The following is a 25436-nucleotide window of genomic DNA, read 5'->3' as shown; positions in this document are numbered from 1 at the left end:
AAATGTATGTACTAACCAAAGCAATCTATAGATTCAATGCAATTTTTTAAATCAAAATTCCAATGGCATTTTCCACAGAAATAGAACAATCCTAAAATTTGGTGTGGAACCACAAAAGACCCTTTGTCAAAACAATATTGAGAAAGAACAAAATTGGGGGCATCATGTTCCCTGATTTCAAACTGTACTATAAAGCTGTAGTAAACAAAACAGTATGATATTAGCATAAATATAACACATAGATCAATGGAACAGAATAGGAAGCCAGAAATAAACCCACACATATATGGTCAATTAATATACAACACAGGCAAGAATATACAATGAGGGAAGGACTGTCTGTTCAATAAATGGTACTGGGAAAACTGGACAGTCACATTAAAAGAATAAAACTGAACCAGTGTCTTGGGGCGCCTGGGTGGCTCAGTGGGTTGAGGCCTCTGCCTTCGGTTCAGGTCGTGGTCCCAGGGTCCTGGGATCCTCTCTGCTCAGCAGGGAGCCTGTTTCCCCTTCTCTCTCTTCCTGCCTCTCTGCCTACTTGTGGTCTCTCTCTCTGTCAAATAAATAAATAAAAATCTTAAAAAAAAAAAACAAAACTGAACCAGTGTCTTTTTTTTTTAATTAGAGAGAGAGAGAGAGCACAAGTAGGCAGAGAGAGAGGGAAGCAGGCTCCCCGCTAAGCAGAGAGCCTGATGTGGGGCTCGATCCCAGGACCCTGAGATCATGACCTGAGCTTCATGAAGGTAACCCACTGAGCCACCCAGGCGCCCCTGAACCAGTGACTTATACCATCACAAAATTGAACTCATAATGGATTAAAGAGTTGAACATAAGGCCTGAAACCATAAACCTAATCCTTCCGGAAGAAAACATAGATGGTAAGTCTCTGCAGTTATTTTCTTGATAATAACAGTTCTTTAATAGTACATCTTAAATATTTCTTTCCCCTTTCCGTTGGCACAGAAATGTGAAACACAGTAAGACGTGTAAGTGCCTTTCCTTAATCAGTGCTCTTCATATGCTGAAATTGTAACTAGCCAAAGCTTAATAGCTACTTTCTCTGAGGGCACTTGTAATTCAAAAGAACATAAATCAAAATCAAGTTAATCAAGCTACGCAATCTGTTATATTTAGTATTTCTTCATGCTATGAAATGTTGGTTAAATCCATAGATGGAATATTCCCCTTATCAAATAAAGGCCCTAGTAATCAGCACTCTTGTTTGAGAATGATATACGAAATTATATAATTCCATTTAACCAATTTCACACGTAAGAAGTTTCTTATTCAAATTTGAAAACACGTAATACTTAAATTCTGAAGTTTCTTGATCCATGAATTCTTAATCAGTTTAGTAGGGTATATAGGCTAAATTTACACTGACATCATTCATTACATGAGATTTAATGAAATTAATACCAATGAACTAGCACTAACACAAGTAGGTTCTTTCTTCAGAAAATATATAAGAAACTATTTAGTAAGTTATCTCCAGAATTTTTAAATAAGTTTAATCATCCGGGTGCAGAAAAAGTTAACATAGTTAAGTTCTAACTTAAAAAGCTTAAGTCCTTACTTAAAAAGTCCGCCCTTAGCTGGCATCTGGGAACATGGATTTCTGGAATGTTCCTACTATTAACCCATTATAAGTGGCTCACAGTATCTAAATTGTTTGTACAAACAATATAATTTCTGCAAACCCCTGCTTTTCCTCTAAGAATCCGAAATTTGGGTATATGCCAGACAGAGGGTTCCTGTATGATCAGACCCCAGTGAAAACCTTGGGTGTTCAGTCTCTAACGAACTTTCCTGTTGGCAACATTTCCTATTCGTCACAGCTTTTTTCTTGAGAAATTAAGCACATCTTGTGTGACTCCACTGGAAAAGAAATCTTAGAAGCTTACATCTGGTTTACCGGGGACTGAGCCCCATGGACCTTTTCTGTTTGCTGGTTATGCTTTTTATCCTTTCACTATAATAAATCGTAACCATGTGTATGACTACATGCTGAGTCCTGTGAGTTCTAAAGACTTGCCAAAACTCAGAATGGTCTTGAGGACTCCCAACATAATCTCCTAATCTACTTCTACAAGAATCACTTAATTTGAGGATTAGTTGTTAGCATCTCAAGATGGGAAATGACTTCTAAACGCATTACTAATGAAAATTTTAGGAATTCTGTCAAACAAATCTACAACAATTGATTATAATTGTAACTTGTGATTTTGATTACAGTGGTATAACCAATATTACAAAGCATTGGCAGGAAATTATATTTCAGTTGTTGTCAGGATGTTATCCAAAATGACATCTGAGTCATTGTAGAGTGCCCTCTGTATTAGGCAGGAACCCAGGGCAAAATTCAGATCTCTTTTGCCTAAATTAGGGTTACCTTGAAGTATATGTTTTGCTTGTATATTACAGTGACTCTTAACGACTGCTTGAGGGTTTTAGGGTTTTTTTTTTTTAACTTTAGAAAACTAACAGTTAAATTGCAACCCAATCTCATCTACTGTACAAGAATGTATCCTATACTTATTTCTCTGCACTAAGCTCATTTTAGCTATTGTATTTTCTGACTGGTAATTTGGGGTTTTTTTTTGTTTTGTTTTGTTTTGTTTTGTTTTGTTTTGTTTTTAGAGAGAGAGCATGCACAAGTGTTGGGGAGGGGCAGGGGCAAGGGAGTCAGAGAATCTTAGGCAGGCTCCACGTCCAGTATGGAGCCTGACACAGGGCTCAATCTCAAGACCCCGAGATCATGACCTGAGCAGAAATCAGGAGTCAGATGCTTAACCAACTGAGCCGCCCTGGCTCCCCTACTTGCATTTTTAATGTGTCCTAACTTTCTCAGTATTTTTCTCTTTTACTGCTTGTATTGTTGCCATATGTTTCAAAACTTTTCAGATGAGCCATACTGGAAGGAAGAAAAGGAGTACTGAATCGGTAACATCTGAAAAAAGAATAGTGGGAAAAAAGAGGTAAACAGTTAATACAGAAAAATGAGAATGAAAGAGTGAGAATTCTAGGGGCGAAGCACTTTTAAAATCAAGGCAGTATGTTGGAAGTTTCAATTCCTTTAAATAAATGTGGCTATTTTGCCTTCTTTCCTCATAAATCTGATACTTAAGTTAACTCGTCTCAGTAGCTGAATATATGAAAACACTGGGGTTTTGCTTGATGAGTTCAGGGGCAATTTATTCCCTTTTGGAAACTAAAAGCTCGTTAATATCTTTTCAACTTAAGAATAAGTTTTCTTTTTCCCAAAAGTTTACATTTAAAAGCAAGTGTTTAAGACTTGAAACACATTTTCCCACGGAAAAGTTATTACAGTGGTTAACTGTCAGGCCATCCCAGTGAACTCTTTAAACTTATAAAAAGTCAAAGTAGACATTTGCAATGAACATAGTATAAAACTGTATTATGGAAAAAAAAAAAAAGCCCTTGCCTTTCAAATGCAAAAGTTAAATTTCCACATGCAGTTTAAATGTATTCTAATCAGATCCATTACTACAGTGTCTGAGCCAGGACCTCGCTTTGGGACTCTTTGCATAACCACTGCAAATGGAGAGGGAAGAATGAACTTGGGTGGGTGGGACATGGAGAGACCCTGTGCACAGTCTGGGAAGGTAAGTATGTTGTATTTACCCAGATTGGTTTCTACTCTGATTTCTGGGGGTAAAATGAAGTTGGTACCCCACAAGATAGAAAAGGGATGGAAAGGGGATTTGGGCTTCTCAGAATCCCAGAATCATTAATATGCTACTATCCATAGGGTGGGTAATAGGGTATATCTCTGGGCAGCTGGTAAGCATGAATGACCATCTGGATAACTCTTTAAGCAGGTGGGTTCTGAGTACCACAGGTGGGCAGCAACAGGCGTCAGACCCGGGCCCCTCTTAGCAGTGTGCTTCCCAGCAGAGGAGAAAGAAACAAAATGGATTCACATAGGGGACCTGTGGAAATGCCAACAGTGTGAAGAAGATATAAATTTCCAACACGGAAGATCAGAAGAGGAAACAAAGGTATGACGTGTATCTTGTAGCAGTGCTAGCCAAAATGTTAGACCCAACTGCGCTCACCATTTCTAAAGCATCGCTAGGCCTACGTTTGACGTATTTCAAGTTTGTCTATCTTGGTCTGGGGAGGCACTTCACAAATAATCCTGCTTCTGAACACTACACATTTGTTATTCATTCTGCAACTGGAAGCCTGTATCTTCCAGGCATCTTCACCCATTTTGCCCACGCCCCCCCCCAACTCCCTTCCTCTCTGGCAACCATCAGATTGTTCCCTGTATTCACAGGTCTGATTCTGCTATTGTTTGTTTTTTAGATTCCACACAAGTGAAATGATATATTTGTCTGTCTTAATCTGACTTACTTCACTTAGCGTAACATCCTCTAGATCTATCCACATTGTCACAAATGGCAAAGTCTCCTTGTTATGGCTGCATACTCGTGTGGGTGTGTGTACACACCACATCTTTCTTATCCATTCATCTATTGATGGACCCTTGGGTTGCTTCCATATCTTTATCGTAAACAGTCTTGCAATAAACATATGGGTACATGTTTTCAAATTAGTGTTTTCATTTTCTTTGGGTAAATACCTAGGAGTGAAATTATTGGACCATGTGGTGTTCCTAGTTTACATTTTTTGAGGAATTTCCGTACTGTTTTCCACAGTGGCCTTCCCAATTTGCATTCCTACCAACAGTGTATGAGGCTGCCTTTTTCTCCACATCTTTGTCACTTGTTATTCCTTGTCTTTTGATTTTAGCCATTCTGACAGGTGTAAGGTGATACCTCATTGTGATTTTGATTTACATTTCCTTGGTGACTAGTGATTTTGAGCATTTTCTCATATGTCTGCTGGCTGGAAGATGAGAGGGATTTATGACGCAAACTGGGTATGGCTTAGGATGCTTCTGCCCAGATTTCACTGGCTACAGCCCAATCATGAAGTCCTTACCTTACTGCAAGGAAGGCTGGAAAATGAGTCTTCCTGTGGGGCCCAAACAGAGGAAATGGATGACATTCCACCAATTTTGCCAATATCTTTATGTACTCTAACTTTATTTCAAAGGATTTATTTCTGGACTATGAAATTTCTATATCGTGTGTCATCACTTTGCATAATGACCATAAAAACTCCTATTTCTTCAGCAGAGTAATAATATTTGGCACCATATTTGCTTTTTGAAATCTCCCCTCTTAGAGAAGAGTAGAAACTGAGAGTCAGCAGGGTCCTGGTTTAACTTCCACCAAAAAGAAGCATTCTCACTGTGCAACTAGGAAGGGCAAAGAAACCAAGCAGCCTTTATTTCATTACGCATGTTGACAGATGGCGGAAATGGCGCTCACGGTGGCCCCCAGGTATGTCCTGCATTTTGCAGAGATTATTGGCTGTGGTTTTCCCTGACATTCTTGCACCACTGGATTTCTAAAAGCCAGCAAGAATTTCTAGTGACTTTTTCCTTCAGTCTGACCCGTTAGTGAGCATCTCATTTCTTGTATAAAATCTCTTCCTACTCGAAATATTTAAAGCAATTTTTTCTCCAGACCAAGACTAACTTATATATCAACCTAGCATTTGTCTTTAGTGACCCATTTTTCTCCAAATATAATTTTTTAGTTCTTGTATTTCAAATATATGTGTTGTATGTTATAGCTATGGAGTGGCTACCTGCCTCAGCCTTAATGAACATAAATATTCTATAAAACTTCTAGTTTTTATATTTTAAAGGCATTAATCCATCTGGAATTTATTTTTGCCTATGTTGTGAGTGCTAGTATAATTTATTAAATAAATCACATTTCCCCACCCAACTGAGATACATCCCTGTCCCAAGTGGCTGGATCGGTTTCTAGACCACCTAGTCTATTCCAGTGATTTATTTGTTTATTTCTAAGCAATGCCATATAGTATTCTTTGCTGTGGTTCTGTAAAATAGTTTAATAACTAGTTTATAAATTTAAATTCAATGGAAACCATCTAACACAATAATTAGTGCTACTAGATTAACTCATTTATATAAAGAACTCAAGATAAATCATATTGTTCTATCTCCGTGCATGTATTTGAACTTCCCACAAATATTAATAAGAGTAACAACTAAGTGCTTGGGTAATAGAAGGCAGCAATGGTCAGTCCTAACCTGATCCAAATGCATGAGAAGGAGCAGGCTCAGTCTTCTCACTGATTGCTGTTCTCTTCAGTGAATATTAAAATATTAAAATTTGATTTTATTAAATATGTATTTTATTAAAAATAAAAAATTAAGAGTATTAAAAAATTGAATTTGTAATGTTATTGCAATCAAATGCTACTTTTAAAGTTTATATATAGCTTATATATAGGACTCCATAAGAGATTCTGTTTATAAAATGGGTACAGTTATTGCTAAGTTTTAAAATTATTGGTCTGACACATAAACTTGTGTTGCCTCCAATATCAATCATTCAACTGTTTGTCTGATTTTTTTATTGAGATAAAATTTATATAACATAGAATTCACCCTTTAGAGCGTTCAATTCAGCAGCTTTTAGTACATTCAAAAAGTTTTGCATTGATCACCACTATCTAATTCCTGTTTGTCTAATTTTTTTATTATTAAAAAATGGAAAAACAAAAGTACAATTTTCATTCAATAAATACCATTTGACCCTTATACAGTTTTGTTACAGGAGGTGAAGTCCATGATTTTAGGATGATGGTAGTAATTTATCAGCCAAGTAATCAGTTTTCACACAGTTTCTATAACTGCAGCAATTTCCTTGAACTGTCTGTAGAAATTCTGGAGAGAAAAAGGAAAAATAATACTAACTTAGCTTTTAAAGGATATGTAAGTAATTCTTTAACTTATTACACCTGACCATTAAAGACCATATGACATATTAAATTTGTTATGTTAAGTTTATATCACTATTATTATTGGAAAGCTATATTAAAAAAAAATGGGTACAATTTGGTACCACAAGCACAAATACTATTATAGAGTTGGATTATTATCTCACAACTAAAATATTTAAAATCACACACAAAAAAGTTATTTTGAGATCATACCAGAAAGAGTTATTAAATACCCAACACTGTACGAGGCAATGAAGATAAAAACAAAAACAACAGTTTGGGGGGCACCTGGCTGGCTTAGTTGGTAGTGTGCAGTTTTTTTTTTTTAAAGATTTTATTTTTGTACTGATTTTAGAGAGGGAGAGCAGGTGGAGGGGCAGAAGGGAAGGCAGAGGGACAAGCAGACTCTGTGCTGAGCATGGAGCCTGATATGGGGCTCAATCTCATGACCATGAGATCATGACCTGAGCAGAAATCAGGAGGCAGATACTCAAGCGACTGAGCCACCCAGGCACACACAACGTGCAGCTCTTAAAAAAAAAAATAAAAATAAAAAATAAAATCAATTTCCAGGCTTTAAACCACTTTAAATCTAGTGAAAGACTTTTTCAGGATGAAAGATACGGGTTTTTAAGATACGGGTTTATTAGTTACAGTAAGAAAGACCCAATACTAGGGCGCCTGGGTGGCTCAGTAGGTTAGCGTCTGCCTTTGGCTCTGATCATGGTCCTGAGTCCTAGGATAGCGCCTGAAGTTAAGCTCCCTGCCTGGCGAGGAGCCTCCTTCTTCCTCTTCTCTCCATTCATGCTCTCTGTCACTATTTCTGTCTCTCTCTCAAATAAATTTTTAAAAATCTTAAAAGAAAAAAAAAAAAGACCCAACACTGACAATGACTTATATAGTAAAAGGATAGTTTCCTTTCATTTAAAAATTAGCTGGTATGTTTGTTCTCCTATAAAAATCATCTTTTTTTCCATCTCCCAAATCTCCAAGAGAGGAAGTAAACAAATTCTGTTTTCCTTTCTTCTCTACCTGCTAGGAACTAGGAGGCAAATCTGAAACTTAACCTCAGCAATTAGGATATGCTCTAATGATTTACATATCTGCATTTCCTTCTTATTTGGTCTTAATTCTCTTTGCTACTTAAAAGTTATATATATTTCATTTTAGTTTATATGTAATGAAGCCAGATGTAAAAACTATTTCTTTAAGACTATATACTGACGGTCAAAATCTCAGCTACAAGAAAGATACAAATTAAAAGCTCAAAAAAGTTCCTATTCTCTCAGTCCTGCTCTGTTCTTGGTTAAAAGCCATGTAAAAACAACCTTTAAAAAATGTGTCCCATTTGTGATTCTTTTCTATAGGAAAAAAAAAAATTCTTAGAGGTAGAATCAGAGAGCATGAATGCTATATAAAAAAAAATAAGTATTGGGCCAAGATTGTGAATTATATGAAGGAATGAAAACTATTGTTGTTTTTTTTAAGATTTATTTATTTATTTATTTGACAGAGATCACAAGTAGGCAGAGAGGCAGGCAGAGAGAGGGGAAGGGAAGCAGACTCCCTGCCTAGCAGAGAGCCAGATGCAGAGCTTAATCCCAGGACCCTGGGACCATGACCTGAGCTGAAGACAGAGGCTTTAACCCACTGAGCTACCCAGGCGCCCCATGAAACCTGTTTGTTTTTTTTTTTAATTGATTTGGTCCTTATATTCAATTGAACGCTATTTACATATCATATTATACTATATTTCCTTTTAGACAAGTCTTAATTCTTTCCAGGATGCTACTTAGCATAATAATGTTGAATCTGTGACCATAGGTTTTTGTTTGAAAGTAGCAGTATCTATTTTAAAAGAAAGAAATCAAAGGGAACAAAAACCCTTAAAATGTAATTTGTAAAACATAACTACCATATGATCCAGCAATCCTACTTCTGGGTATATATTCAAAGAAAATAAAATCACTACCTCAAAAAGGTATCTGCACTCCCAAGTTCTTTGCAGCATTACTCACAGTAACTAAAGTATGGAAACAACCTAACTGTATTTTGACAGATGAAAGCATTTAAAAATGTGGTGTGTGTCTGTATATATATACACACACAACAGAATACCATTCATCCTTAAAAAGAAAGAAATCCTGATATTTTTGACAACATGAATGAACTAGGAGGACATTATGCTAAATGAAATAAGCCAAACACAGACAGATAAATATTGTATGGTCTCACTTATCTGTGGGACCTAAAAAGTAGAACTCTTGGTTACAACAGAGTAGACTGTGGTTACCAGGGTTGGGGAGTAAGAGAAATGAGGAAATGTTGGTTCATAAGTACAAACTTTCAGTTATAAGATGTATAAGTTCTGGAGACCTAATGTATAGTATGGTGACTATAGTTAATAATAATGTATTGTGGAGTGGCTGCAGCCACTCTGGAAAACAGCATGAAGGTTCCTCAAAAAGTTGAAAATAGAGCTACCCTACGACCCAGCAATCACACTACTGGGTATTTACCCCAAAGATGCAAATGTAGTGATCCGAAGGGACACCTGCACATCAATGTTTATAGCAGCAATGTCTACAACAGCCAAACTAAGGAAGGAGCCCAGATGTCCATCAACAGATGAATGGATAAAGACAATGTGGTTCATATATATACATCAAAAAATGAAATCTTGCCATTTGCAACAACATGGATGGAACTCTAGAGGGTATTATGCTAAATGAAATAAATCAACCAGAGAAAGATAAATATCCTATGATCTCACTGATACACGGAATTTGAGAAAAGAGGCAAAGGATCATAAGGGAAGAGAGGAAAAAACGAAACAAGATGAAACCAGAGAGGGAGACAAACCATTAAGGGACTCAATCTCGGGAAACAACGTGAGGGTTGCTGGAATGGAGGGGGGTGGGAGGGATGGGGTGTCTGGGTGATAGACATTGGGGAGGTATGTGTTTTGGTGAGCGCTCTATATTGTGTAAGACTGATGAATCACAGACCTTACCCTGAAACAAATAATACATTATATGTTAATAATAAAAACAATAATGTATTGTGTACTTGAAATTTGCTAAGAGAGTAGACACACCACACAGACACATATAAAAGGTAGCCATACAAGGTGATGGATTATGTTAATTAACTTAATTGTGGTAACCATTTCACAATGCACACGTAATACCAAAACATCACATCATATACCTTAAATATATATAATTTTTATTTGTCAGCTATACCTCAATAAAGCTAAGGAAACGGTGTAGACTGTAAAAGAAATCAAAAGCATCCTTTGGCCCATGAGAAGCTTTTCTTAAGAAGGAAGCATAGAACCAGCATATTTTCAGTTTTACAAAGAATTCTCATTATATTTCCATTGCATTCACTTGGTGGTTGTTGTTTTTAGAGTACTTTTTCTTAGAGTACTAACTACTGTGGGGAGTCTTAAGTATTCAAGCAATCAAAACAAACAAAAACAAAACTCTAAGGCCAATTAAAGTAGTCAATGATAAAACATTTCCTTGAATATATCTTAAAGAAAATCTAATTTTTCACTCATCCCCTTTTTTTCTTCCTTGCTTACAGAAAAGAGGTACAAATGATCATATGAATAAGATGATTCTACATATAAACTATTGAGTTACTCAAATCTCTAGCTGATAAAACTATCATCAAGTACTGGTACGCTGATCAGAATTTTATAAACATTGTTAGTCAGAAAATTCAGGGTCAACACTGTTCAAAGATAAGATTCATTTAGCTATCATTCTCAAATATTAAGCCTAAAAAGAATAAAAGTAGAACAGTTAAATGCAAAGTTCATCTTCCTGCCAAAGAAGATGAAAATTCCCTAAATATATTCACAGAGGAGTACTGTGAAAGTGATCAAATATGACAGTACACCAGTTCAGCATTATATTGAAAATAGTGAAATTTATCAAATTCCCAAAGAAAACAAGTTCAGATATTTTTTGTGTACTAATAAATATAAAGCACATCAAAACAAAGTAAAAACAATTACAATTTTCCTTAAAAAAGATTTTAGACATTTTAAAGTAGCAATTACAGAACAATGAACTACAACTGAATGAGTAAAATCACAAACCTGAAATTGTGGAATTGTCATTTCAAAGGACTTGTTCTTTACTTGGCCTGAATGATCTGCCACTTTCAGCAACACTGCAACATAAGGATACTTAAGAGATCTGCAACTGTCCGAGCTCACAGCCATACCCAGCTTCCACTGAAAATCTACAAGCTGTAATAAAACATTATAGAACAATACATGGGTAATAACACTGCCATGAATGCAGATATTTATTCAATTTTACTGCTCTCACACTCAACTTTTAGTTTCAATGCCAGTCACAGTAAAAGAAAATATCTTCATTTTAATATTGCTAGGGGAACAATAATCAAATGAAAATGGAGAGAGGCAATATGGGATAGAAACAGAGTTGGAAAACAACACCGTCATCATTACAATAAAACACACACACATCCATCTTTACCAGATGTACGATGGAAGTAGAAGATGTGGTACGACTTCTGGTTTTCCCTTCATTTTGCTCCTGCATTTAATGGGACCACAGATGCTTTGTAGCCTCTCTCACCTCATTCTCCTGTTCCATATATGCTTTATCCCATTCCACGACCCAAAATCCTAAAATGGAAGATGAGCTACATACCCATCTTCATATGTGACTGGGACCCCCTGGGAACCATTCCAGTTCCCTTGCTCACCATGGTCCTCGACCTGAAGCCATACATGAGCATAAGCACTTGGTGACAAGGTAGTTTTAGATTTCAACACTGTTAATGATGAACACCTGTCAGGTGATGTGCTATGTAGTTTATATGTATTAAATGCCTCATTGAATCATCATAACATTATAGGCTATTATTTCCATTTTGCGGATGACAAGACTAAATTTCAGAGAGCTTAGATAATGTGTGCAAGGTCACACATTTCTGTGATCAGAACTGAAACCAAAGTCTGCTTGACTCCAAAGATTATATGCTTATTGACTACTGGCTGCCTTAATACTTTTAATCTAATTTCTGTTGGTGATCGCTCGGTGTTCTGGGCATAAAACAGGATTGGATAAATGCAGCTCTTAATACTGACTAAAACCTAAGATGGTGAGTAGAAGGATTTTGTTTCTTGTTTTCAAAGCTTTAACAAGTAAATGGTACACAGCAGGCACTTACAAAAAATACTTGCTGATAGATTGATACTTTTTGCTATCAAATGAGTGCTGATAGGGCAAAAAGCTTTGCTTATAAATAAACCTCTTTTTATAAAACTTAGGATGTTTTATAAACAAGACTCATCTATATACTGCCCACAAGAGACATGCTAATACACTACAAATGAAGGGATGGAAAAGGTATTCCATGCAAATGGAAACCAAAGAAAGCTGGGGTAGCTATACTTAATATCTGACAAAATAGACTTTAAAATGACTGTGATAAGAAACATAAAAGCAAATTACATAATGAAAAAGGGTTCAATCCAATAAGAAGATATAACGTGTAAATATTCATGCACCCAACATAGGAGCACCTAAATAGACAAAGCAAGTATTAACAGACCTAGAAGAAGAAACAGACAGCAGTACAATAATAGCAGAAGTCTTTAATACCACTCTTACATCAATGGATAGAACATCCAGAGAGAAAATCAATAAGGAAACATCAGCCTTAAACAGTATGTTAGAACAGATGGACTTAACAGATATTTACAGAACATTCCATCCAAAAGTGAGAGAATACACATTTTCCCAAGTACACATGGAACATTAGCCAAGACATATCATTTGTTAGGACAAAGAAAGTCTTAATGTAAGAGTACTGAAATCCTATCAAGCATCTTTTCTGACCACAATGGTATGAAACTAGACATTAATTACAAGGAGAAAAACAAGAAAATTCACAAATATGTGGAGACCTAACAACGTGCTACTGAATAATCAATGGGTCGAAGAAGAACTCAAAAGAGAAATTTAAAAAATACCTTGAGACAAAGGAAAATGAACATGTAATATAACAAAAGTTATGGGATACAGCAAAAGTTGTTCTCAGATGAAGTTCACAGCCATAAATGCCCACCTACCTCAAGAAACAAGAAAAGTCTTAACTAAACAAGCTAACTTTACACCTCAAGAAAATAGAGGGGAACCTCGGTGGCTCAGTCAGTCAAGCATCTGACTCAATTTCAGCTCAGGTCACGATCCCAGAACCCTAGGATCCAGACCTCCCTCAGCCAACCTGCATGGCTGGGAGTCTGCTTCTCCCCCTCCCTCTTCTCTCCAACCTCCCTTTCCCTCCCCACCCCCAGCTTGTGCTATCTCTCTCAAATAAATAAATAAGATCTTAAAAAAAAATTAGACACACAAATAAATGGAAAGATATCCTGTGTTCATGGATTGGAAGAATTAATGTTGTTAAAATATTGTCCATACTACTCAAAGCAATCAACAGATTCAAACCAACCCCTATCAAAAGTCCAAAGATATTCTCTACAGAAATAGAAAAAATCCAAATAGCCAAAGCAAATTCTGAGAAAGAACAAAGCTGGAGATGTCATGTTCTCTGGTTTCAAACTATGTTACAAAGTTATAATAATTTTTAAAGTATAGCACTAGCATGAAAAGAGACAGATAGATTAATGGAACACAATAGAGAGCCCCAAAATAAACCCATGCATATATGCTTAACTTATGACAAGGGAGGCAAGAATATACAGTGGTGAAAGGACAGTATCCTCAATAAATACTGGCAAACTGAACAGCCACATGCAAAAGAAGGAAACTTGACTACTATCCTTTTTTTTTTTTTTTAAGTTTTTATTTATTTATTTGACAGAGAGAGATCACAAGTAGACGGAGAGGCAGGCAGAGAGAGAGAGAGGGAAGCAGGCTCCCTGCTGAGCAGAGAGCCCGATGCAGGGACTCGATCCCAGGATCCTGAGATCATGACCTGAGCCGAAGGCAGTGGCTTAACCCACTGAGCCACCCAGGCACCCACTTGACTACTATCTTATACCATACACACAAATTTACTCAAAATGGATTAACGACTTGGAAGTAAGATCTGAAACCATAAAACTCCTAGAAGAAAATGTAGGCATAAGCTCCTTGGCGATGATTTTTCTAGAAATCTTGGTGATAGTTTTTTCAATATGACACCAAAAGCAAAAAAAAGCAAAAGTAAGCAAGTGGGACTACTTTAAACTCAAAGCTTCTGCACAGCAATATTCATAATAGTCCTAAATTGAAACCACCCAAATGTTCAGCAGTTGTAAGAAAGATAAATATGTACAGCAATGAGCTTCAGCTACACTAACACCAAAATGTTGAAAGAAACAAGTCAAAAGATACATGATTCCATTCACTTAAACTTGAGAAACAGGAAATACAATATTGTTTAAGGCTGCATACACAGGTAGGAAAACTGCATCTAGAGGCAAGAATGTGATTATCACCAAAGGATCATCATTACCTCCAGGGAGAAGAGAAGGGAGAGGTGTGATTGGGGAAGGGCATGTGGTGGGCTTCTGGGGTACCAGTAATATTCTAGTTCTTGAATTTGATTATGGTTACAAAGGTGTTCATTTTAAAAGTATTCATTAAGCTGGCCATGGTAATGCACTTCTTTTGCATATGTTATCTTGTAGATATCAGGTGGGGGGAGTGAATATAAATTACTGAATACAAAACACATTTCTGGTTGAAAAGAAAAACTTATTGTAGGCTACAGTGATCACAGGAATGCTTTATAGAGAACATAAGCTTTCAGCTCAGTTTTGAAGATTAAACAGAACTGAAATTGAGATGAGAATGTGTCTTCTTTATATATTCCAAAAATATACACCTAACAGAGTATAAATGGTTACTAAATATTAAGCTGAACCAACCAGAGATGGAGAGAGTCAATATCCGGTACAAGAGAGCATTTAACTGCCTTAAAGTGGACGGCTCCTCTAAGGAAGTATGGAAGATAAAGCTGAAGAAAAGTGATGAAGAAGCCAATAATTGTTTTCAAATTGTGGGTTTTCAGACGTTTTTAAAGTATTCTCATATACTTTATCTTATGGAAAATATGTTAAATCATTTAAACTTTTTCGGTATGCAATGGAGACTCACTGAATCTTTTTCAGTAAAGGCAAGGATATGAAAGTATTGATTAAAAAATATTCATCTGGTGGTGGCAGAATACAATAATCCAGGAATGAGGTTTTAAGTGCTGGAACTAAGGTGGTAACTAGCAGGATTAAACTGATCCTTAAAGAATGAATTAGTAGGTCCTGACGTTTTTCTTCACAATTATGGGAGATCAAAGACAACTATGCAAATCTGAGTACAGATGATAGGGAGAATGTTGATATCATGTTACCAATCAGACTTGGTATATTTAAAGATTAGCAAGTGGGGATACAGGATATTTAAATAGGAATGTTCAATAAGTGGCTAAAAATCCAAGAACAGAATCTAAGAGAGTTCATGATTAGAGATACAGTTTTTGTATTAGATTAATGGGGATATCTGAAAATTTAATTCAGAGTACTTCTTAGGCTTATTCAGCCTGTACAATTCTTTTCTTTTTTTTTTTTTTTAAGATTTATTTATCTGACAGATAGAGATCACAAGTAGACAGAGAGGCAGGAAGAGAGAGAGGAGGAAGCAGGCTCCCTGCTGAGCAGAGAGCCCGATGTGGGGCTGGATCCCAGGACCCTGAGATCATGACCTGAGCCAAAGGCAGAGGCTTTAACCCACTGAGCCTACACAATTTCTTGATGCTTTACTATCTACAGGAAAATAGTAGAGAAAATCATTACTTAGCTGACTCTGAGTCCAAAATAAAACTCTGGATTATTTAGAACATTTCAAACAGAAAATCAATAAAGGAACACAATGTTGGAATCCGCTGACAATGGTGAACTCTCAAGTGACAAAACAGGGAGAGCTACCATCCAGACACTCACTGTGCAAAATGAATACTCATAAATAAAAGAAAGATGGGATTCAGTTTATGATTCTAAAACTGAACACACAAATGCTAATTAAAAGCAAATTTTCTAATGAACGTGGTTTAGCCTTAACTAGGAATAACTGCACTGGAGATTTTAACAAGAAAAGAATAAAAGAAAAATCAGAACAGAGCACACATCATTATGGAGGATATTAAGAATGAAATAATACAGTCTCTAAACTATTGTAGAATTAAGAAAAGGAAAATGTACAAAGAAAAAAAAAAAAAACTAGTAGTGAAAAAGCATAAAAACATCCCCAAGTAAAACGAATAGAAAGAGGGACACCTGGGTGGCTTGGTCAGTTAAGTGTCTGCCTTCGGCTCAGGTCATAATTCCAGAGTCCTGGAATTGAGTCTCGAGTTGGTGTCCTTGCTCAGGGGGGAGGCTGTTTCTCCCTCTGCCTGCCCCTCTCTCTCACACTCTCTCTGGCAAATAAATATATAAAATCTTAAAAAAAAAATACAAGAAAAGTAATCTCGAAACAAATATAGATTAAAAGAAAAACAAAGAAATTAGTTATAGTCAGTCACAATTTTAGTGTGACTAAAAATTTAATTGATCTAGGGGCTCCTGGGTGGCTGGGTTGAGTGTCTGACTTCAGCTCAGGTCATGATCTCAGGGTCCTGGGACAGAGCTCCATGTCCATCCAGTTCCACACTCAGCAGGGAGTCTGTTTCTCCCTCATCCTGTGCCCTTTCCCCTACTTGTTCACGTGCACATGCGTGCGTGCACACACACACACACACACACACACACACTCTCTTTCTCTCAAATAAAATCTTTTAAAAAATAATTGATAGGTAGCTGCAGTTATTAATGTAAAAACATCATATAAAAACTATAAAGAAAAATACTGATAAACACCACTTCAGTTTAAGTTTACATTTCAGTTTAAATTTAACTTATTTTTTTCAAAATACAACATATAATATTAGAAAAGCAATCATGCATTACTCTATCTTAACTACTATTTTCTTATTTCTAGTCTTTGTATGTATTTTTTATAGCTGGAGTCATAAAATATATACTTTTGTGTTCTCTCCTTTTTAAAATGAAAGTCTGCCAATGGAAGGAACGTAAAGTATTCTCCACACATTAACCTCTCTCAAAAGTAACTATGAGGAAAATACAGACCAAATAACTCACCCAACAAAACCTGTATAGTTGCTATTCCAACCCTAATCAGTCTGATTCCATATTCTATGCAATTTTCATTATACCTAGCTGCAACATTACTATTTGGAGTTAAAGTAAGTTCTAGTAGGTCAAAAAGTAAACAGGCCTAGGATGGCATGAGAGTGTCATCTTCTACATGCTAGACTCGAGCTGTCCAATACAGTAGCCATTACCCAAATGTGACTATTTAAATAAATAAAAAATTTCACTTCCTCGGTTGCACTAGTCATATTTCAAGAGCTCCAGAGTACATCTTCACATATTTCAAGTGGTGTCCAGTGCTCCCATACTGGACAGTGCCAACAGGGAACATTTCCACCATCACAGAAAATTCTATTGGACAGCGCTATGCTATACTTTGTGTGTGAAAATTGATTAAGGCATAAGTTATTAGCAAATTTCTACTTGAGAAGTCATATTACTCTAGTCCAAGTATACAACATTTGCTAAGTTATTAGCCTGCCTTACCTTGTTTGATACCCTCCTCCATTCTCTGCTTTTTAATTTTCTCAATAGCACTCATCATTATCTGAAATTATCATGTTTACTTATTACCTGTACCCCAAGGAAATTCAAACTTCCTAAGAGGAAGAGCATTATCCATCTAGTTTATTACTGAATCTACTACAACAATACTTGGTACAAAGTGAATGTTCAAATAAATATTTGTTGAACTAATATGTTTATAACTTCTGGAGCTTGTGGTAACTGGTCTCCAAAGATAGATTCCAACAAATAGTGTCACCCCTCCCTGTACATACATGTCACTCTTCACATTAAGTGGAGCTTATTTTCCCTCTGCACCAATACGAGCTGTCCCTGTGATTGCTCTGACCAGCAGAATATGGCAGAAGAGGCTTTCTGGAATCCTTGAGCCCAGGCCTTAGGAGAAATTGAAGTGTCTGCCTCTTTCTTTATGCAATGCTGGCTCTTGGGACTTTCCCTCTTGAAACCCAGCTACCTTAAGGTGAACAGCCATGTAGGGAAAAGAAGCAAGCCACTCCAACGATCAGCTCTAGCTGAGCTCTTAGCCAACGTCATCACTAGCCATGTGGGTAAGCCCTCTGGGTTTCTGGCTCAATCAGGCTTCTAGATGACAAGGAGTAGAAGCTACCACCTAGCTAAGCCTGGATAACCCATGAGAGTCCTGAAAGATCACTCAACTGTTATTTCAAGTCACTAAGTTTTGCATAGTTTATTACACAGCCAATACATAACTAAAGCGGATAAACATAACTGGCTGAAAATAATTTTGTCAATAAATTTAACATATGACATCAAAAACGTACTCTCTTAACTGTTTAAATTGAAATATACCAGGTTCTAGAAATTTTAGCAAAAACTAAAAGATATTTCAGATTTAGTTTGTTTAACCTGTTACCTCTGAGAGATGCTAATACTTCTAATAAAAGACAGAAACAATAAAGCCTTTCCCAATAAAGACATTCACTACGAAAAAATTCATAGTACATATGCCCTCTAACACAGACATATATCATCTTCCCTCAAAAATGTTTCTCATCCTCATTTCATTTCTACTGATGACCCCCGTTCCCTCAGTGACACAGGTTTGAAAAGTTGGTCAACTTTGATTTTTCTCAAAATATGTAACAACTGATAGGCATTCAAGATTTTATTTTAGACAGTGCCAATGTTTATTCCTTTCTTCCCAATTTCATTGCCCCAGACCTACACAAATACCCTTTTTGTTTTTAAATCTTATTTTAAATTTTACTGCAGCCTCTTAATTAGTTTCTTGCCTAGGTCTTTGTTGGCTCTAATCCAGACTATGGTCTCTAAATACTGTTTATAGATTAACCAAATCTAATATCACAGGTCAAAACTTGTAAAGTTTACTGGCTCATGAGGTAGATACCAAGTACCTGAGTTATCTTGCAGCACAGACTCCATTTTCCCACTCATCCTCAAACAGGACTGCATCCCTTCTTTAAATCTGCTTTCAGCCTTTATACCTTTGCTCACACTGCTCATTCCCCTTACAGTAGAATTCTCAAACATCTACTTAAAATTCCTCTCAAATTCTACTTGCTCTGTGAAGTCTTTCCTAGTTTACTCAAACTTTCTATGAATATTCACAGCATTTCTTACACCCGACCACCTAGAACATTCTGCCTTGTACAGGTGGATCTGTCTCCCACCCCCATATCCACTAAACTGTAAACTCCTTGAGGGCAGTTTATACATCCGACACATGTACATAGAAAAACAAACATAAGCATTTATAAACCACTATATAAAATGTACAAGTTTAAGTCACTATGTCTCATATATGGGAAAAGAAAAAACAGCACAAGATATTGTCAATGGAACATCTTACCTTTTTTTTTTTTTCAAAGTATTTATTTGAGAGAGAGAGGATGAGAGAGAGAGAGAGACAGCATGAGAGGGCCGAGGGTCAGAGGGAGAAGCAGACTTCCCACCGAGCAGCTTAGCACGATGCGGGACTTGGTCGGGAGACTCTAGGATCATGACCTGAGCCAAAGGCAGTCACTTAACCAACTGAGCCACCCAGGCACCCTGGAACATCTCACTTTTTACTTCTACCATAAAACTGGCAAGGAAAGCAATAACAGTGGTAGCGGTAGGAATAATCATTCATCTATGATGATGCATTCTAGTTAGACATCTGTAAGAAATCACAAGCTACTTCAAAACAATGATTGTAAGTATCAGAACCGTGTAGTAATGAGTAACCTGAGACATCTGGTGCTGGGTAAGATAGCACTATGATTTGTTCAATGTAACAAGCTCAAATTCTGAAGTCAGACCACCTGATTTGAATCTCAGCTCCCCTACCTTTTAACTATGTGGCCATGGACAAGTCACAATATGCTTCAATATTCAATAAAAATTTACTAAAGAATACTGTGGTCTAGGCATTGGGGATATAAAAAAAAAGAATTAAAAAAAGTTCCTGACCTCAGGCCTCAGGACCTTACCTTCTAGTGGGGAAGACAAATAATAAACAAATATAAAAAGTGTAAAAAAAAAAAAAAAAAAAAGCAGGGTAAGGGATAGAGTGACCAGGAAGGCTAGTTAGGTAGAATCTGGGAGAGACTTCTTTGAGGAGTGCCTTCTGAGTAGAAAGGGAACAGAATAAAGGAAAGGAAAAAGCCACATGGACCTCTGGAAAAAAGAACAGTCTAGACAAAGGGAGAAGCATGCCTGACATGAACAGGGAACAACAATGAGGCCCATGTAATTGGACTGGCATGAACCAGAAGAGTCGTCAGGGATGAGGAATCAGTTTTTGAAGGGCCTTGCAGGCCATGTCTATGACTTTTTTCTAGTGGACAGGAATCACTTCAAAAAGACTCTGAGCAGGAGAAAGACACGGTCTAACTTAGACTTGCAAATGGCTCATCCAAATTGCTGGACAGAACATTAAGTTTAAGAAGAAAAGCAAGGAGACCCAATTGAGAGCCCACTGCAAAGCAGTGTATACAAGAGGATGGAGGGCTGCACTTAGGTGGTAGCAAGGCAAGATGAATTTAGAGTATAGTTTAAAGGTGGAGAAAACAGTTGGTATGCTGATGGCTAATATGGGGGGTTGTGAACTCTCACTGGAGCTATCGTCTCAATTAACCTGGCTAATTCATACACTCATGAGAAATATTTAAAGACAGAAGGTGTTACAGGTCAAGCCTAAACATTAGTTTTATTTGGAGCATTTTAAAGAGCATATACTGCAAACATAAATGACTTAAAGCTGGGTAATGGATTTTCCCCCTCAACAATATTCTTGAATCATCATTTTTTTTTTCCAGCTGCACATTTAAAACTGCATCGTGAACTATGAATAAAAATGTTCTACTTAGGGGTTCCTGGTGGTAAAACTCATGGAAGCGTGCAGGTGCTTCCCACCCTTTCTCCCCCAGTGACTAGGTCCTTGAGGTTTTCGCTCTCAGACTTATCCACAGTTCCTCTAAGCACTTTATCAATTATAGTTCAGGTTTTCCTACCCTGGCACTGGTTTCCACAGATTTCTATTCTGGTGACTTGTAATTCTCCGTATTCACCTCTATCTCTCCAATTTGAAGGGAGCAATTTGCCTTGGGACCTCACTTCTCTGATGGATCCAAGAGTTGTAAGCTCTTCAGTTTGTTCAGCTTTTTACTTGTTTTTATGATGAAGTGATGTCTTCCACATTCCAAGCTCCTTATATGCCAGACTGGAAACTGGATGTCTAGCACTCATTGCCATTTTCCTCATAAAGGCGTTGAACAATCTTGTTAGATGACTGCAAGGTTTATAATTTACATTGTAAATGATGTCTTTTACAAAAATATTTTTCAACCTCTGTGTCTGAATTAGATAAACAACTGAATGAATCACCTTGCTAAAGTCTCATATATTCTAATGTTTTTAAATTATCTTGCGGTTTTTTTTTTGTTTGTTTGTTTGTTTTTTTGGTCTTCGCTTCTTCTGTGTAAATAATCCTATAACCTGTGAATGATTCCATGGAAGGAATGGGTAGTTGGCTCAAAACAGCTCCCCTTTCACCCAACCAAATGTCCACATTCCAACCCCTGAAATCTGTGAAGATGTTATATGACAAAAGAGACTTTGTAGATTCAACTAAATTAAGGATCTTAAGGTTGGAAGATTTTTCCTGATTTATCCAGGTAGGTCCAACATAATGAGGGTCCTTATCAGGAGGCAAAAGGTTCAGAGTCACAGAAAGAGTTGTGGTGATCATAACAGAACAAGACGTGATGATGTGATGATGGAAGCAAAGGTTGGAACGCTGTGCTTGGAAGAAAGAAGTAGAAGCCACAAGCCAAGGAATGCAGACAGCCTCTACAAGCTGGAACGAACAGGAAATAAAATCTTCCCTACAGCTTCCAGAAGGAACACAGCCTGGGCAACACTTTGATTTGAGTCCCACAAGACTGATTTTGGACTTCCAACCTTCAGAACAGAGATAATAAATCTGTGTTGTTTTAAACACTGTCCCTCCCAAAACAGGCTCAATTTTTAAAAGCCTATAATCAACATAATTCAGTTTCAGGACGTCTTGCTGAAATAAACATATTACTTAGTGTAAGTGAATAGATAAAAATGATTTGAGAGATTCAATCAAAGTGTACTAACTCAATAACTCTGAGCAAAGCCAGGTAAGGGGGTTGATTCATCTATTTTAGTTCCCCCTACCTCCCAGGTAGCTGCAACAGCAGCTGGAGACAGTTGACATGGAGCAACCAATGGGCTCTCCATTGTACTCCTGTTTATTTATCTCAGCCCTTCCTTATGTTTCGTTTGGATTTGAGAAACCCCTGACCTAAAACGCTCTAGTTTTCGTGCTCTTCTTCTGGGAGATGTGTTATTAAGTTGTTCGTCTGAAAATAAGTTATTACCTGAAACAGGACAGGAACACTTAGAACAAAGAGGCATAAGATATACTGAAAAATTCAAACTTTTTTTGTCGCGTAAAACATGTGGCCATTGAAAGGTTCAAGAGGTATACTTTCCTTCTTCAAAATAACTTTTTTAAAGGCTAAGGAAATGTTTGCAGTGCTATATCTTTGTAGATTTTTAAAAATCTCTTCTATTTATCACATTCTAAAATACCGTGTACCTAGTTTTGAATAAACGGTCACCAAGAATAAGAATTGCTCGGTACTCTTCGTGCTGGAGTGGGTGGAAGAGGTTCCACTACAACGGCAGCGGCTACTGTAGCAGGTGCAAAGTGGAAAGAGCAATGCAGGGTGGCGGGCTGAAAGAGACTCGGAGACACAGGCGTTGGATTGGAGGACTGCTGGGGAAGGCTCACGGCGGCATCGCCCCCGCCCCCCCCGCGGCAGGGTGCGGGCCAGGGGCTACCGCCCGCCCCTTGCCCAGCTGACGCTCGCTGAGGGCGGGGCGGCCATTCACTCACCTGGTTGGTGACCTGAAATGAAGGCAGAAAACACAATTTAGGGAAACATCCCTCCAGTTCCAGAGCCCCGCTGCCCCGGATCCTCTCAGGCTAGGACTTACCTCGGACTTAGCATCCAGTCGCGGCTCGCTGCAGCCCTCCATGGCAGGGTACGAGGGCTCGGACCACCGATTGACCAGGTGGCCTGCCCCACCCCCGGCCGCCAACACTTCCGCTTCCTTCTCCGTCCCCTCGCGGCCTGGCGCACGCAGCGGAAGTGGCGGGAGCGGAAACAAACATATTTGTGTAAGTCACCCTTACTGTCAATTAAACATCAGTTTCAAGGAGATATTCATCAGTAAGGACATTTATGTGGGGAAAGGTCCGAAAGTTATGGAGATACCTTGTGAGGGGAAGGACCTATTAGCTTCAGGATACCATCTTCCCCTTCTAACCTGTAGACGTGGACTCTTCCCGTCTACGCTCCGCGGCTCACCCCCAGCGCTTTCTGCGCTCGCGCGCAGACTGGCGGCCGCCGGAGGAATTGATCCCCACCAAATTTAAAAACAGCTGGAGACCACGCCTCTTTCCCTGTAGAAGTCGCTGGGCTGGAAGATGCCCTTGGAAACTATAGTGCGATTGGCTTTTGTCCTTCGGATTGCTTCACTGGCCTAGCTGCGGGTGGGGTGGGGATGCTTTCTTTTATCACGCTGCCACTGACCAACTCCGGCTCTCAGCGTGACTACGGGATGCCTTCTCATCGGGTCTTCCTTCTTTCCCCCTCCGCATCTCACATGCCTTCTCCGCAGTATCTAAAGCGATTTTTTTTTTCTCGCCAACTTTTTATTTTGAAAAACTTGAAATTTTTTGGAGAAAAGTTGCAAAAGTAGTTCAATGAACATTCGTGTACCCTTCATCTAGATTCATCAACTTAACATTTTATCCATTTGCTTTACCTCGAGCTACCTATACGGTAATGACGGCGCTTCATCTCTAAATACTTGAGCATATAGCGCCTTAAAACAAAGACATTTCCTAAATCATCACAATACTACAACTACACTCAGGAGATTTAACATTGACAAAATACTATGATCTAACACGTGGGCCAAATTCAAATATCGCCAGTGGTCTCAATATTCTTTAGAACTGTTCCCCATGCTAACCCACCGCCAGAATCTAATTAAGAACTACCGTTGAATTTGGTTATCATTTCTGCTCCATCTCTGCCAATCTAAAACTGCACCGGCAAAATGTCCTTGGGACTGCATTGGTTCTTTGTTGGAGGCTCTCCGGGATGATCCGTTTTCCACTTGTTGCCAGAACTCAGTTATATGCAGGTCCCACTTCCTTGCTGGCTTTTGATTGTGGAGTTCTTTATGTCGGAGGACATCAGCATTCCTTGTGGTCCTCTTCATCTTCAAAACCATTAATAGCAGTTAAGTCCTCCTCAAACTTAAAATCGCTGATCTCCTCTTCTGTATCATCTCTCCTCTGCTGTCTTCTCACCAGTCTCTGAGTCCAGCTTGAGAATGTTCTGTTCTTAAGGTCTTAAATCATTATATCGAGCGTTCTCAGATAATCCAGGATAATCTCTACCTCTTAAGGTCCATAATCACAATTATATCTGCAAAACCATTGCAGAGAAGTACCCAGATTAGTACTTGATTAAATAATCAGTGGATGAAACTCTTGGGGAGAGGAGCATCTTTAAAATTCCGCCACTGAACACAACCTCACAGGATTGTTGGAGAACTACATTGTTTTAATGCATGTAAAACTTCTAGAATCATGCCTGGCATATAACACTGAGAATCTGTGCCAAAAAGCCACTGACTCGAGGTTATTGGACAAAATTAAAAGTACTAACTGGCTTGGGAACATAGTCCCTGAATTAATCCAGTGATTTCTTTCTTATGAAAGAAAGTCTGGAAAGATAGAACACTGTGATGCATCCCACTGGTATGTCAATTCCATTTGTCAGGGATTATTTCTCTGAAGCTCTTGGTTGCCATCAGATTATGCTCTCTGGCGGCATTATGCTCCATACAGGGCTGCACGCGCGCGCGTGCATACCCCCCTTAATTACATAAAAATGTTTCTGAAAGGTGAAAAGATGACATATATTAAAAAGTTAATTTTGTCTTTCTGTATCTTTCCTGCACTCCTTTTATTTTTTTTAAAAGTTTTTAAAATTTATTAATTTGACACAGAGAGAGAGAGCATGCACAAGCAGGGGAGAGTGGGAGAGTAAGAGGCAAGCTCCCCACTGAGCAGGGAGCCCAATGTGCAGCTTGATCCCAGGACTCTGGGATCATGACCTGAGCTGAAGGCCCGTGCTTAATGGAGTGAGCCACCCAGGCTCCCCTTTCATGAATTTCTTTTAGAACTGTTTTTTGTTTTTTTTCTTTAGACATTAGTGCCCCTTTTCAAAAATTGAAAAATTTGGGGAGAGTAAAATGCCTATAGTGTTTAGGCCAATGTCTGCCA

General features: G+C 37.9%; 1 protein-coding gene across 3 annotated transcripts; it reads right to left on the bottom strand.

The window, feature by feature from the left end:
* Positions 1-6586: 6586 nt before the first annotated feature.
* Positions 6587-23171, bottom strand: COMMD6 (COMM domain containing 6). Of its 3 annotated transcripts, XM_032864245.1 has the most exons (4): positions 23069-23171; positions 22968-22979; positions 10964-11116; positions 6587-6796 (listed from the first exon to the last, which is right to left on the bottom strand). In XM_032864245.1, the coding sequence occupies exons 1-4, from the start codon at positions 23108-23110 to the stop codon at positions 6746-6748; spliced, it is 258 nt and encodes an 85-aa protein (XP_032720136.1). In that variant the 5' UTR covers positions 23111-23171; the 3' UTR covers positions 6587-6745. The 3 variants fall into 3 exon arrangements, with proteins under 3 accessions (XP_032720136.1, XP_032720137.1, XP_032720138.1); XM_032864246.1 differs by lacking the exons at positions 22968-22979; positions 23069-23171 and adding an exon at positions 21109-21323; XM_032864247.1 differs by lacking the exons at positions 22968-22979; positions 23069-23171 and adding an exon at positions 21052-21076.
* Positions 23172-25436: the final 2265 nt, after the last annotated feature.

The sequence above is a fragment of the Lontra canadensis genome, unplaced genomic scaffold (genome assembly GCF_010015895.1).
Source record: "Lontra canadensis isolate GAN:19392208 unplaced genomic scaffold, GSC_riverotter_1.0 scaffold26, whole genome shotgun sequence".
NCBI classification, from domain to species: Eukaryota; Metazoa; Chordata; class Mammalia; order Carnivora; family Mustelidae; genus Lontra; species Lontra canadensis.
Note: the sequence above shows the minus strand (reverse complement) of the source record. Positions and strands in the feature narration are given on the sequence as shown.